Raw genomic sequence first — 12,370 nt, 5'->3', positions numbered from 1 at the left:
AGTGGGCAGGAGTATAGGAAACTAATCAAGGACTTTTTTATATGGTGCGACTCAAACCACCTACAACTGAACACCAGCAAAACCAAGGGGCTGGTGGTGGATTTTAGGAGGCCCAGGCCCCTCATGGACCCCGTGATCATCAGAGGTGACTGTGTGCAGAGGGTGCAGACCTATAAATACCTGGGAGTGCAGCTGGATGATAAAATGGACTAGACTGCCAAAACTGATGCTCTGTGCAAGAAAGGACAGAGTCGACTATACTTCCTTAGAAGGCTGGCGTCCTTCAACATCTGCAATAAGATGCTGCAGATGTTCTATCAGACAGTTGTGGTGTGCGCCCTCTTCTACGTGGTGGTGTGCTGGGGAGGCAGCATAAAGAAGGGGGATGCCTCTCATCTGGACAAACTGGTGAGGAAGGCAGGCTCTATTGTAGACATGGAGCTGGACAGTCTGACATCCGTGGCAGAGCGACGGGCACTGAGCAGGCTGCACTGCATCCACTAAACAGGATCATCTCCAGACAGAGGAGCAGCTTCAGCGACAGACTGCTGTCACTTTCCTGCTCCACTGACAGACTGAGGAGATCGTTCCTCCCCCATACTATGCGACTCTTCAATTCCACCCGGGGGGTAAATGTCTGTTATACCTTCATTGTTATCACTCTTTAAGTTAATATTGTTCTTTATCAGTACACTGCTGCTGGAGTACGTGAATTCCCCTTTGGATTAATAAATTATCTATCTATCTATCTATCTATCTATCTATCTATCTAATTTAAGGAAGTTTGTTGTGATGTTTAATAATATGATCATAATTAATTCACCCCTTCAGCTTTCATAATAATTCAGATATTGTCATCATTTTTGAAGACCAGACACTACTTGAAGTGAAACTTTAGCTTTCTTATATTTATTTTTTTCATGTATTAATTATTTGTATTCTTTTGGCATGATGACATCACCAGCTCTGCCATTTTGCATTTTAGTTGCAATGACATAATGGGTAGCAAGAGGCATGGCTTATGTGCCCTTTCATATGTGGCAGTCATTTGATTTAAGAGCAGGCCTCATGCTCCGTTATTGTTTGAACTTTATTTGTTGAGTGGAAACTATTTTCCAGTGAGAGAGAATTTCTCTTCTCAGAACGCTTTTTTGTTTTGATCTTCTTTTGTTGCTGACTTTGAGTTTGTTTTCCCTGTTAAATTGGTAGCTGATTTGTTCTGTCTTAGAGCTGCTCAGTTCTGAAACCTCTTCTAGTTTATCCTACAGTTTCTCCGTCTCACTCTTGTTATTTTTATAACCCTTCTTATCCAAACTTTTCCAAAGATTGAAAAAGTTATATTTGTTTCTTTTACTTTGAATATTTCTCTTGAGTCACCTGTTGCTGTCTATTACAAACTGAGCTTCATATATTTGATCCCTACAAAAAATTCTCATGATGATGCCATGTATAAAATTAATTGCCTGCAAATCCTCCCATTTCTACTTAAAATGACTTTGTCAACAGTCGTGCCTCCCTCCCTCTGTCCTTTGTCAAGTTCATTTAGGTGCTTGGCCTAGATGTTTATAGCTTAGTTCAGGGCATTGCTGTATCCAGCTAATTCCATAGGGCATTAAGTAATTACTCTCCCTTTGTTCATCTCGTCCCCTTTATTTCAAATTTTGATTGGCTATGAATATCATTTATCTTTTAAAATTGTTAGCTCTATACTCCCTATATCACCTCCTGCAGCCCTCTATTTGACATTCTCAATAAGGCAATACCAGTTGGAACAAGACTGGAATTTTACCATTTGATGTACACTGTTCAGTGTTGTGCTGAGGTGTCACCTGTTGCACAGCTGCACTTGGATCCCAATCCAGGTGGTTTGTCATATGCTGGGTGCGGCAATGCGCCGTTATCAGCACATGCTCCCAACCTCTTCGATTCTGGATTTGGATTAACCTATCCTAACTTACCATTTAACTTCCTTTGATTTCCATCCACTCCTACAGTGTCCATTTTAGGACATCCTCCTCCCTCCGAGAAAACTCCATCATTCCTACTACCTCCGACAAAATATTCCTCCTCCCTGCGAGGAATCCCCCGTCACCCCTCCTCCCTCCTTCCACCTCCATCTGCTCTCAGTTCTCCGATGTCAGTTTTCCGTCATCCACCCTCCTATCTCCGTCATCCACCTTCAGCTCTCCGTCAACCCCCACACTCCCCCCGCCCCCCGCACATCACGGCATTTTCGTTAATGAAGTGACATAATACTCCAGCTCCACCTTCTTCACAAGTTCATTTACAGAATCATTTGTCAATTATATTTACAGTAAGAATTTACAGCACGACTCAAATGTCGGAACAAAGGTAAATGATGTTGTTGAGTGTCTTTTAATACTGTGTAAGCATACATATTAACACGTGTGCATTAAAACGTGTGCATTTACGTGGTGATTTCCCAGACTTAAAAGCGCATCTTTTATTAAAAAGTTAAACGCAAACTTTTTTCATTCTGAAAGGCAGAAACCACATCGGATTTTAGCCGTTAAATGCGCGAAAATTTCGGTAGAAGACATAAATAAGCGCAACATATTATTAGTTGTATTGTATACTTACAATACATGTAGAAATGTGTTAATCGTTAACTAATAGTATGGGATGGTGTTTTTCGACTCAGCTACAGATGCCGATGGAGGCCAGAACTGCTTTGGAAAAATACGAACGCCTTAAGGCCGATCTGGAAGAAGGTAGCGCAGCGCCTTGATTTAAATGACTCCATCTCTTGGTGGGTTTGCATAGCTTGTTGTCAATATCTTTACACCTGTTTTTAAGGCTTATTGACTGAAAGGGGCTTTCATGAAAAAAGTTAGGGCTTTGCTACAGGATACACCCTCCACAAGTCAAGGAAGTAAAAATAAAGGTACTGTATATATTTGTTTTATTTAAACCTTTTAAGTTTGAATGGGGGGTGGCACGGTGGCGCAGTGAAAGGTGCCAGTTAGGAGACCCGGGTTCGCTTCCCTGCGTGGAGTTTGCATTTTCTCTCTGTGTCTGCGTGGGTTTCCTCCGGGTACTCCGGTTTCCTCGCACAGTCCAAAGACATACAGGTTAGGTGCATTGGCGATTCTAAATTGTCCCTGGTGTGTGGGTGTAGTGCTCTGCGGTGGGCTGGCACCTTGCGCGGGGTTTTTTTTTTCCTGCCTTGCGCCCTGTGCCCTGTGTTGGCTGGGATTGGCTCCTGTATTTAGGATATAGCGGGTTGGATAATGGATGGTTGGAAGTTTCATGAAAGCCGCTTTCAGTCAATAAGCCTTAAAAACAGGTATAAAGATATTGACAACAAGCAACGCAAACCCACCAAGACATGGAATCGTTTAAATCAAGGCGCTGCGCTATACCTTCTTCCAGATCGGCCTTAAGGCGTTCAGATTTTTCCAAAGCAGTTCTGGTCTCCATCGGCATCTGTAGCTGAGTCAAAAAACACCATCCCATACTATTAGTTAAAGATTAACACGTTTCTATATGTATTGTAAGTATACAATACAACTAATAATATGTTGCGCTTATTTATGTCTTGTACCGAAATTTTCGCGCATTAAAGGCTGAAATCCGACGTGGTTTGTGCCCTTCAGAATGAAAAAAGTGTGCGTTTAACTTTTTAATAAAACGTGAGCTTTTAAGCTTGGGAAATCACCTTGTAAATGCACACGTTTTAATGCGCACGTGTTAATATGTATGCTTACACAGTATTAAAAGTCACTAAACAACATCATTTACCTTCGTTCCCGTGTTTGAGTCGTGCTGTAAATTCTTACTGTAAATATAACTGACAAATAATTCGGCGAACGAACTTGTGAAGAAGGTGGAGCTGGAGTATTACGCGGGTGTGTTGTGGGGGTTGACGGAGAGCTGAAGGCGGATGACGGAGATAGGAGGGTGGATGACGAACAACGGACATCGGAGAACTGAGAGCGGAAGGTGGTGGAAGGAGGGAGGAGGGGTGACGGGGGATTCCTCGCAGGGAGGAGGAATATTTTGTTGAAGGTAATAGGAATGATGGAGTTTTCTCTGAGAGAGAAGGATGTCCTAAAATGGACACCGTACACTCCCTCTTTGTTCTTTCCTTCACATCACTAACATTGAAGTGACACCTTCCTAACTGCGGTCATCTCATTTCTTGTACTCTTGCGATTAGATGCTCAGTTGTGAGACACTTGGGCTTCTGCACAGTCTGCCACATTCCGATCTTTCAAAAGGAATTTGATGGATGCCAGGTCTTCATTTTCACCTTGGGTTTATTAGAGTATCAGCACTCTGTGAGATATTTTTGATGGCTCAAGACCCAGAACTTTGTAGGCCACTAAGGTCTTGGTTGCTGTTCCTCCTACTTCTTTTTTCTTTTACATTCATCTGAGGTCAGTTCTTAAGACATTTGGTGATTCGCTATCTTCTCCTTCATCACAACTTCTTTTTGTAATTGTCTGTCTGGATGAAGCTATGTGCCTCGCTGTAAGGGTCTTTGCAGAAAGCAGTCTACAGGTCTTTACCTTTATGATAAACTGAAGACTAGTGATAAGCGAACATTGCGCAGTTTTCATTGAGTCCATTGAAATCACAGAAATGATTGAGATATTCGAAAAACTCAAAGTACATTAAAGTCAATGGGGAAGGAGGAACGGAACTAGTTTTGAGTGGATTATAATGGTGCAATGGTTGTGTAAGTGTCCCTGAGGGCTATGGAAAAATTCTGCCAGCTATGCTGGACCAATTATTGTGGCCATATATGTAATCAGAGCTGCGAGGCACTGTACTAGCACAGTTTGTACACACATGTACGATTGCCAACTCTGTCGTGCAATGTGAGTAGTTGCTTTTCCATGATTTCTAAAAAATCTTCACTGTGTCTGCCCGGCATTACAGTTAGCATGCATGAAAGATCTCACAAAACATCATGGGGCACTTAGAAAAAAATGTTTGCCTAAGCCAACAGCAACACAAATATCCTGGGAAATAATTAGTGTATAAGATCAGGGGCAAACACAGCATACTTGCCACAAAAAATGTTTTGGAGAATTTTGCTAATCAATACTATTGAAGTCTCCCCATCATCACTGTGTTCTGATATACTGTTTTACAAAGATTTTCCTTCGAATAACCCTACATATTCAATTTCAAATTGTTAAATTCACTTAAATACATATCTCATAATACATACGCATTGTGGGACCCCTACACCCTCAGTAGTTTCCTCCACATGTGTTCAAACTATTCTCCAATCTTTTATTTTTGGTCTTTCATCTCTGACTAGCTTTCCTCAGTTTTTTCGTTTTATAGTCCTCTCTCTCGCCTGATTATTTTTCTCCTCAACCTCTTACATCTGTCTTGCCCTTATACAGCAGATTCTCTTCTCTTTGTGCTCTATTGCTGCCAAGCTGGGAATGGACTTTTCTCTGACTCTTTTCCCATAAATTTGTGAAAAGTGTTTTTCTATAAATTGGTCTTTTATGAAAATTCTGCATTGCAAATAAACAGGTCATCAGTTGCAATAATAAGATGAAGTGGCCTTCGACTGCTTGGATGGTAAAAAGCTGGGTGGTTGGTGTCTGTGATCTTTCTCCTTAGCCTTTTAGTTTCTGGCTGTGTGATTTTCATGACACCCTTCTGTAGTTGTCTTGGGTCTTTCCATATTTCTGTTATTTCTTAATATGGGGTAGGATAGGTGGATCACCAGTGGTGTTTATTTAGAATTTGATTGTAATGAGCAATGTTGTGCTGGTTATTAAATGTTATGTTAGAAATCTGATCACAAAAAACACAAAACAAAACTATGTGACTACTACTGGAGAGATACGGCACTCTTCTTTCATAAGAATATTCCTCATTCATCATTTAAATAGTGGTGGTGCTAAACACTCCCTCAACCAACACTCCAGGATCATCCATAAGTACCTTTTATGTACTTATATTTGGTATGGACAACGTTTATAATATTTATGTTAGTAAGCTCATGACAGCCCTTTTTGAAATACTATTTTTCTGTGGGTTACCACCATTTTGTGCTTTTTTTGTTGGCTGCAGCCAAGTTGTTTATGGAAATGACATTATCATGTGACATCTATTTAATGACAAAGGGGCACCACACAAAATATTGTGTTGGGTTTAATTCTCTCTGTTATAAAAAAAAATCTTGAGACGAGATGAGACAAGACTACTTCCAGGAGATTTTTTCAAGACCCGTGAAATAAGACTATTGCCAAGAGATTTTTTCAAGTCCCACCCTACTTTCAACCATTTCAGGTTAATGACCCATCCCACAGTCCTCTCACCTCTCATTCATCTGAATGCTTTTGTCTGACACAGTTCCTGTGCTCTCAGCTCTTACACATTTTTACGTTTTCCTCATTTTAAGTTCCCAATAAAATAAGACTTATTATCTCCAAATCTTAATGAAAATTTTCTTCCCGAAGGGTTATCAACAGAAGAAATGAGTACGTGGGCAATCCTAGCACAGAGAAACGATTAAGTCAAACAAATTTATGCGAAAATTGTCGATTGCTCACACAGGCAAATTGGTTAAATGCTTATCAATAGACTATGGTGTAACAGTTGGTGGTAATCGATGAAAACATCAGCTTACAATATCCCATAGAATATCTACAACCGTTAACACGGTCCAGTCTTCCACCAGCCAAATTACTGTTGAAAGAAGGATGTATCATGGTATTGTGTAATTTATGTATGAGTGAGGGCAATATAATAAGACAAGATTAGTTGTATTCAAAATTGGTCGAACAATTCTGACATGTAAAATTTTAACAGGCAACAAGAAAGGTAATGTAGTACATCTTCTGCAGAAAATATTAGACACCAAAGGAGATCTTGATATGCCATTTATATTAAAACGTTTACAGTTTCCCATTAGAATAGCTTTTGCTATGCCAATTAACAAATCACAGGGACAAACATTTGAAAAAGTCGGTTTATTTATTTGAGAGAAAGAAATGATATTCACTCACAAGCAGTTATACGTAGCATTGTCACGGTGTAACTCCAAACACAGAATCAAAATTCAAAGAAATATTGACAAAATGTTAATTCCAAATATTGTTTTTACTGAAGTTTTACAGTAAAAGTGTAAGTTTTAAAAGTATTTGCGTGTTAATTTCAAAGCTAAACAGAACGAAAATGAATAATGCAACGAATAACTAACGCAACATGAAACATAATTTTCTTTCAGTTTATTATGTTTTAATTTTTTTTCATTTTTATTACTATTTAATTTAATATTGTTTCTTTGTATCAGTATACTGCTGCTGGATTATGTGAATTTCCCCTTGGGATTAATAAAGTATCTATCTATCTATCTATCTATGTTTTACTGATTTTTACTTTGCTTGATTACTTGCTGTAATGTAAAATAGTTAGGTCTATTAAGCAAATGTAACAATTATCATAAAAATAAAAATGTGCTAAATTGTACATCCGCTTCCCCATACGCAAGCGGCAGAACCTTGAAATGGCTAGCATGTAGCGCCTGCATGGGAGTTGGCGAGTGAAGCGAGCAGGGGACAGAGCCCCCTAGTTTAAAATAAAAAGGTATATTCTGAGTTAGTTAGGGCCAACGAAAATAGATACAAATAAATACATCTTTATTTTTTTGACCATGATTCTGATTCTGTGTTAGATTTTAATGCTCCATTTTTGGGTCATGACTCTCACCATATGCGAAGTAAAATTAAAGGTAATTTGAAAATTACATGGTAACTACAATGGATAGAAGCAGAAGCAATTGCTTATGTGTAGTTCAGACACACACAGCATAGCGTTGAAGCCAAGGTTAAATTAACATGTACCCTCCTCTGTGGGACTGCACCATTGTGCCATTATGAGATTTCTTTGGACAGAGGGAGTGAAACTTGCTGAAATTCACCAAAGGCTGCTGACTCAGTATAGAAGTAAAAACACCATGGATCAACAAAAAATGTATGAATGTGTAGAAATTTGAAGTGGGAAGAACAAATGTAACTGACAAAGCTCAATCTTGTTGACCATCAAGGTTGCGCACTCAAGCCCACATCAACAGGGCAACGGATTATGTTGTCTGCTGTTACTGAATATTCAGATATCAGCTATGTGCAAGATGGGAATCCATGGGCATCTTACTGCTGTGCACAAGCCAACATCCTTCAGTAAATTTCAGCAGGTTTCACTCCCTCTGCTCACTACAACATGTTGTTCAACAAAGGTACAATCCTGCCACAGTGCATCCATGTTCATTTCAACCTGGCTTCAACTAAATTAATGACAGAGCACCACACTGCATATGTTCAAGCTACCCATAAATGATCACAAGTATGTTTGTATTGCGTCATCTTCTATCCATTGCAGTTACGATGTGTTCTTCAAATTGTCTATACTTTTTGATTTACACTCATTTGACCTCAATTCTGCCGTCTCCATCCTTGAGCTTTCCAATCAATTGTTGTCTTTGGTGTTAGAAAGCACATGCATTTCTTTCTTAATTTTATGTACTACAGAGGAAGCCTAAAAGGCACTTCCACAAAAATTTTCACATAGTGTTTTCTAATTATAAATTATAAATGGACTGCCAGTATTGATGCTCTGTGCAAGAGAGGACAGAGCTGTCTATACTTCCTTAGAAGACTGGCGTCCTTCAACATCTGCAATAAGATGCTGCAGATGTTCTATAAGACGGTTGTGGCAAGCGCCCTCTTCTATGCTTTGGTGTGCTGGGGAGGCAGCATAAAGAAGAAGGACGCCTCACGCCTGGACAAACTGGTGAGGAAGGCAGGATCTATTGTAGGTATGGAGCTGGACAGTTTAACATCCGTGGCAGAGCGACGGGTGCTGAGTAGACTCCTGTCAATCATGGAGAATCCACTGCATCCACTATACAGGATCATCTCCAGACAGAGGAGTAGCTTCACCGACAGACTGCTGTCACCGTCCTGCTCCACTGACAGACTGAGGAGATCATTCCTCCCCCACACTATGCGATTCTTCAATTCCCCCCTTGGGGGAATGTTAACATTATACAAAGTTATTTTCTGTTTTTTCTGCACTTTTATCACTCTTTAATTTAATATTGTTTTTGAGCAGTATTCTTTTATATCAGTATGCTGCTGCTGGAGTATGTGAATGTCTCCTTAGATAGATAGATACTTTATTACTCCCATCTATCTATCTATCTATCTGCTTGTGGTGAAAATGGGTGAAAAATGTCTGACCGGTGTGAATAAATAAAACACAGCAACAAAAAGATCAAGAGTTGGGGGAATTTGCGGTATAATATTGTCGGACTTGAGTAACCTTGAAGGACTGATACTTTGGTCAAGGATGCCAATTTATACATTTGACATAGAGGTAGCACTTCGCAGCTCTTTAATGTACAGATGGGAAGAAATGATAGACATGAAACAGAAATTAATTGATAGGAAGTGATGTTGGTAGTGAGGAACAGAAATTACGTCATCATCAAGAGCCGGAAGGCACGTCATCAAGGGAAGCCAGAAGTGAAGTCATCGGCATGGGACAGGAAGTGAAGTCATCAACCAGGGATCAGAAGTGACGTTCTTTGTAAAAGGATCCGGAAGTGAAGTCTTCATGGGGAGCCGAAAATTGTGTTATTGTGTGAGATTTTGGTAAAATTAGTTTACTGCTACTCTGTTTTTTTGTTGAGGAAAGTGAAAAGACATTAGTACATTGTCCCAGTCCTCCATCTTTTGTTCTTTCATGCTCATTTGGGCCCTTTGGCTGCCCCTTAAGCGTATGTGTGTAACACCAGATTACTTTCATCCAGAGATATCCCTAGATTAGTCTTTTCCTCCAAATATTTTTTATCTATCATACCTTGTGAAACACCAGCAAGATAACTGGTCATTCTTACTGAAACTCCTTCTAAACATATTCTAACAATCATCTTCCTCACAAAGTCATGGGGAGTTCTTTTTTGTGCCATGGGGCCAATATAATGAGTAGCAAGGACTGCTCTGCTCAGCATCTCTACATATGTAGGGATATGAATTCCTTAAAAATAACAATGACCACCCTTGTGTAAAGCCCCATGCTTTTGAAACATTTTTTTATCTCCCAGGTGTTTTAAGAAAAATTAGAGTAAAGACCACAATCATAGCTTCTCGTATCTTTAGTTAAAAGTTTGTTTGAACTTGATGAAAACATGGAATATTTAAACACCATACACCTAAACATCAAATGGAAAAATGTCTTAGCTTCTAAGTTATGTTAAAAAAAAATCAAGCAGAGATGTAAGGAAAATAATCACTTTAATGACTATAAGAGTCACAGATGGGCTAGTCACAAGGGGAAATAAATTGTCCTAGCAATCTGTTTCTCTATTTCTCTACAAAAGAGAATTCAGTAGGATTCAATAAATTTATCCTCATAAGTTTCTACTCCCCTCCGTGTCTTCATGACTTTTGCTGCTAGAGGGGCTTGTCCATAGTATCATGTGGGATTTTGAAATACAAATCAAAGTTGTCAGCAAAAGAGACAGGCTTCTATGGATGGAACTAAAGCTGGGAGAGAGCATCAGCATTTTATAGATCATTTAGCTTCTCCAGAATAGAGCAAAATCCAATTTTTCTAGTGATTAATAATTGCTGTCTTGTCCTGTCCTGTACTGTTTGATCAATTCAGATGTGATTAAGCTGTGTTATTTTGGGTGTTGACTTCTTTTTCTTTTGTTTTCAGTTCAATTTAGATGATAAATAAAAAGAAATAGAATCATCCAACACTGAATCGGTCTAAGTAGGAATAAGAATGTTATGCCATGTCATGTTACAAATATTTAATGTCATCATGACTACAACAAGTCATGCACATTTATGCATTCTTAATTCCTGTTTATGATTTAAGTTCATAACAGAAAATTCTTACTTTTATTTTAAATTTAATCTAATTTGTTGAGTATGAGGAAAATATTTTGCACAGTGGTTTAGAAATGAATACATTTACTAATAGAAAGAAAGAAAGAATAATTTTAAAAAATGTTAACAGTGTATGTTAACTGGTACTCTTAACTCAATAGAGAAATGTGTCTGTATTTTGATTAACAGTTATGGACGCGTAAAAGTGCATGAGGATTATTGTGAACACAATGTTTGGAATAATGTACTTTGTTTATAATTTTTAACCATTCTTGAAATAATTTTTTAATTTGATTATTTAGTTATAATTAGTGTTGAAATTTGCCAAAGCATTTTTCATAGTGAATATGTTGTATTCACTGGTAACCTGGTTTCCCAAATATTTTCCTAGAAATTTGCCTTGCAGTCGGCTTGGAGAATTTTTTTTTCCCAGTGCCCCATGATGCTTTGTGAGGATAGCATGGCATCACAGAATTGTAGCAACCCATGCACAGAACTTTTACACAATTGTACTGTAAAATTGTTACATGTCTGATGTCATGACTTGATCAGTACCAGGTGGTACACTTGCATTTTCATTTCAGGAATATATTACTTGATCATAATTAGACAAATTCTGAGTATATATTGTGAGGTTTATGAACTCTTTTAGGATCCTCCCCCCAATGGGACAACACGCGAAGCGCAACTGCCGCGTCTGTGGAGGACTGCTTGTCTAATGCCGAAGCAACCACAGGTTCACAGTGGAGCAGCATAGCACCGCGGAAACAACTACGAGTCGATCAAGATCACGCTATACGTGCCGATGGGTGATGCAAGAGACATCATAAAGGAAGGACATAGTATAACTTGGCCAATGACCTGGCACTGACCCTGCCCTGCTTGTTTTGCTGTGTCTGTGTATAGGAAAGTGGTAGCTTCCACTGCAATAAATAACCATGCTGTTCCTGTTTCAAGTTGAATAAAGCTGGTTTTGCTGAAGTACTGAGACTCAGTCTCGTGTTTTGGGGTACAAGACAGGGACTCATGCATATATATATATATATATATATATATATATATATATATATATATATATATATATATATATATGTGTGTGTGTGTGTCTTGGGGGTAGCTGTTTGATGTGAAGAGATGGAAAAGATAATCTCTTTCATCCTTTTTTGTGTCCATTGTGTTACATGGGTGTTAATCCTTTTGAACAAAGTCCTAACACAACTCTGTTTATGTGATGAAGGGTGGTTTCTGGCTAATTTGCATGCATTGTTTATATCAGACCAGAGAATGTTTTTTCTCTTTGTGAGAGAGTCCATTAGGTGCCTTTATACAAACTGCAAGCAGGAAAAAATATTTAAAATGTAAATTAGACATTGATTATATTTTGTTTTTTCTCAGAGCATTTTATTCCATAAAATTTCATCTGACAGTTTTACAAAGGCACTTTCTTCAGAGCATTAAAGTATACTACAACTCATGCT

General features: G+C 38.7%; 1 protein-coding gene across 2 annotated transcripts in view; it reads left to right on the top strand.

Annotated features, from left to right (window-relative positions):
- Nucleotides 1-12,370, top strand: part of LOC120514561 (catenin alpha-3-like) — a 2,459,329-nt gene that overhangs the window by 2,398,787 nt on the left and 48,172 nt on the right. Inside the window, exon 18 of one of the 2 annotated variants that reach the window (XM_039735009.1) lies at nt 11,545-11,740. The exons of the other annotated variant lie outside the window; for it this stretch is intronic. Within the exon in view, the coding sequence (XP_039590943.1) occupies nt 11,545-11,649 (105 nt within the window). The 3' untranslated portion in view covers nt 11,650-11,740. Of the gene's footprint in view, nt 1-11,544; nt 11,741-12,370 lie in introns of those variants that run through there. 2 annotated transcript variants of the gene reach the window in all.

This window comes from Polypterus senegalus, chromosome 1 (genome assembly GCF_016835505.1).
Source record: "Polypterus senegalus isolate Bchr_013 chromosome 1, ASM1683550v1, whole genome shotgun sequence".
Classification (NCBI taxonomy): domain Eukaryota; kingdom Metazoa; phylum Chordata; class Cladistia; order Polypteriformes; family Polypteridae; genus Polypterus; species Polypterus senegalus.
Note: the sequence above shows the minus strand (reverse complement) of the source record. Positions and strands in the feature narration are given on the sequence as shown.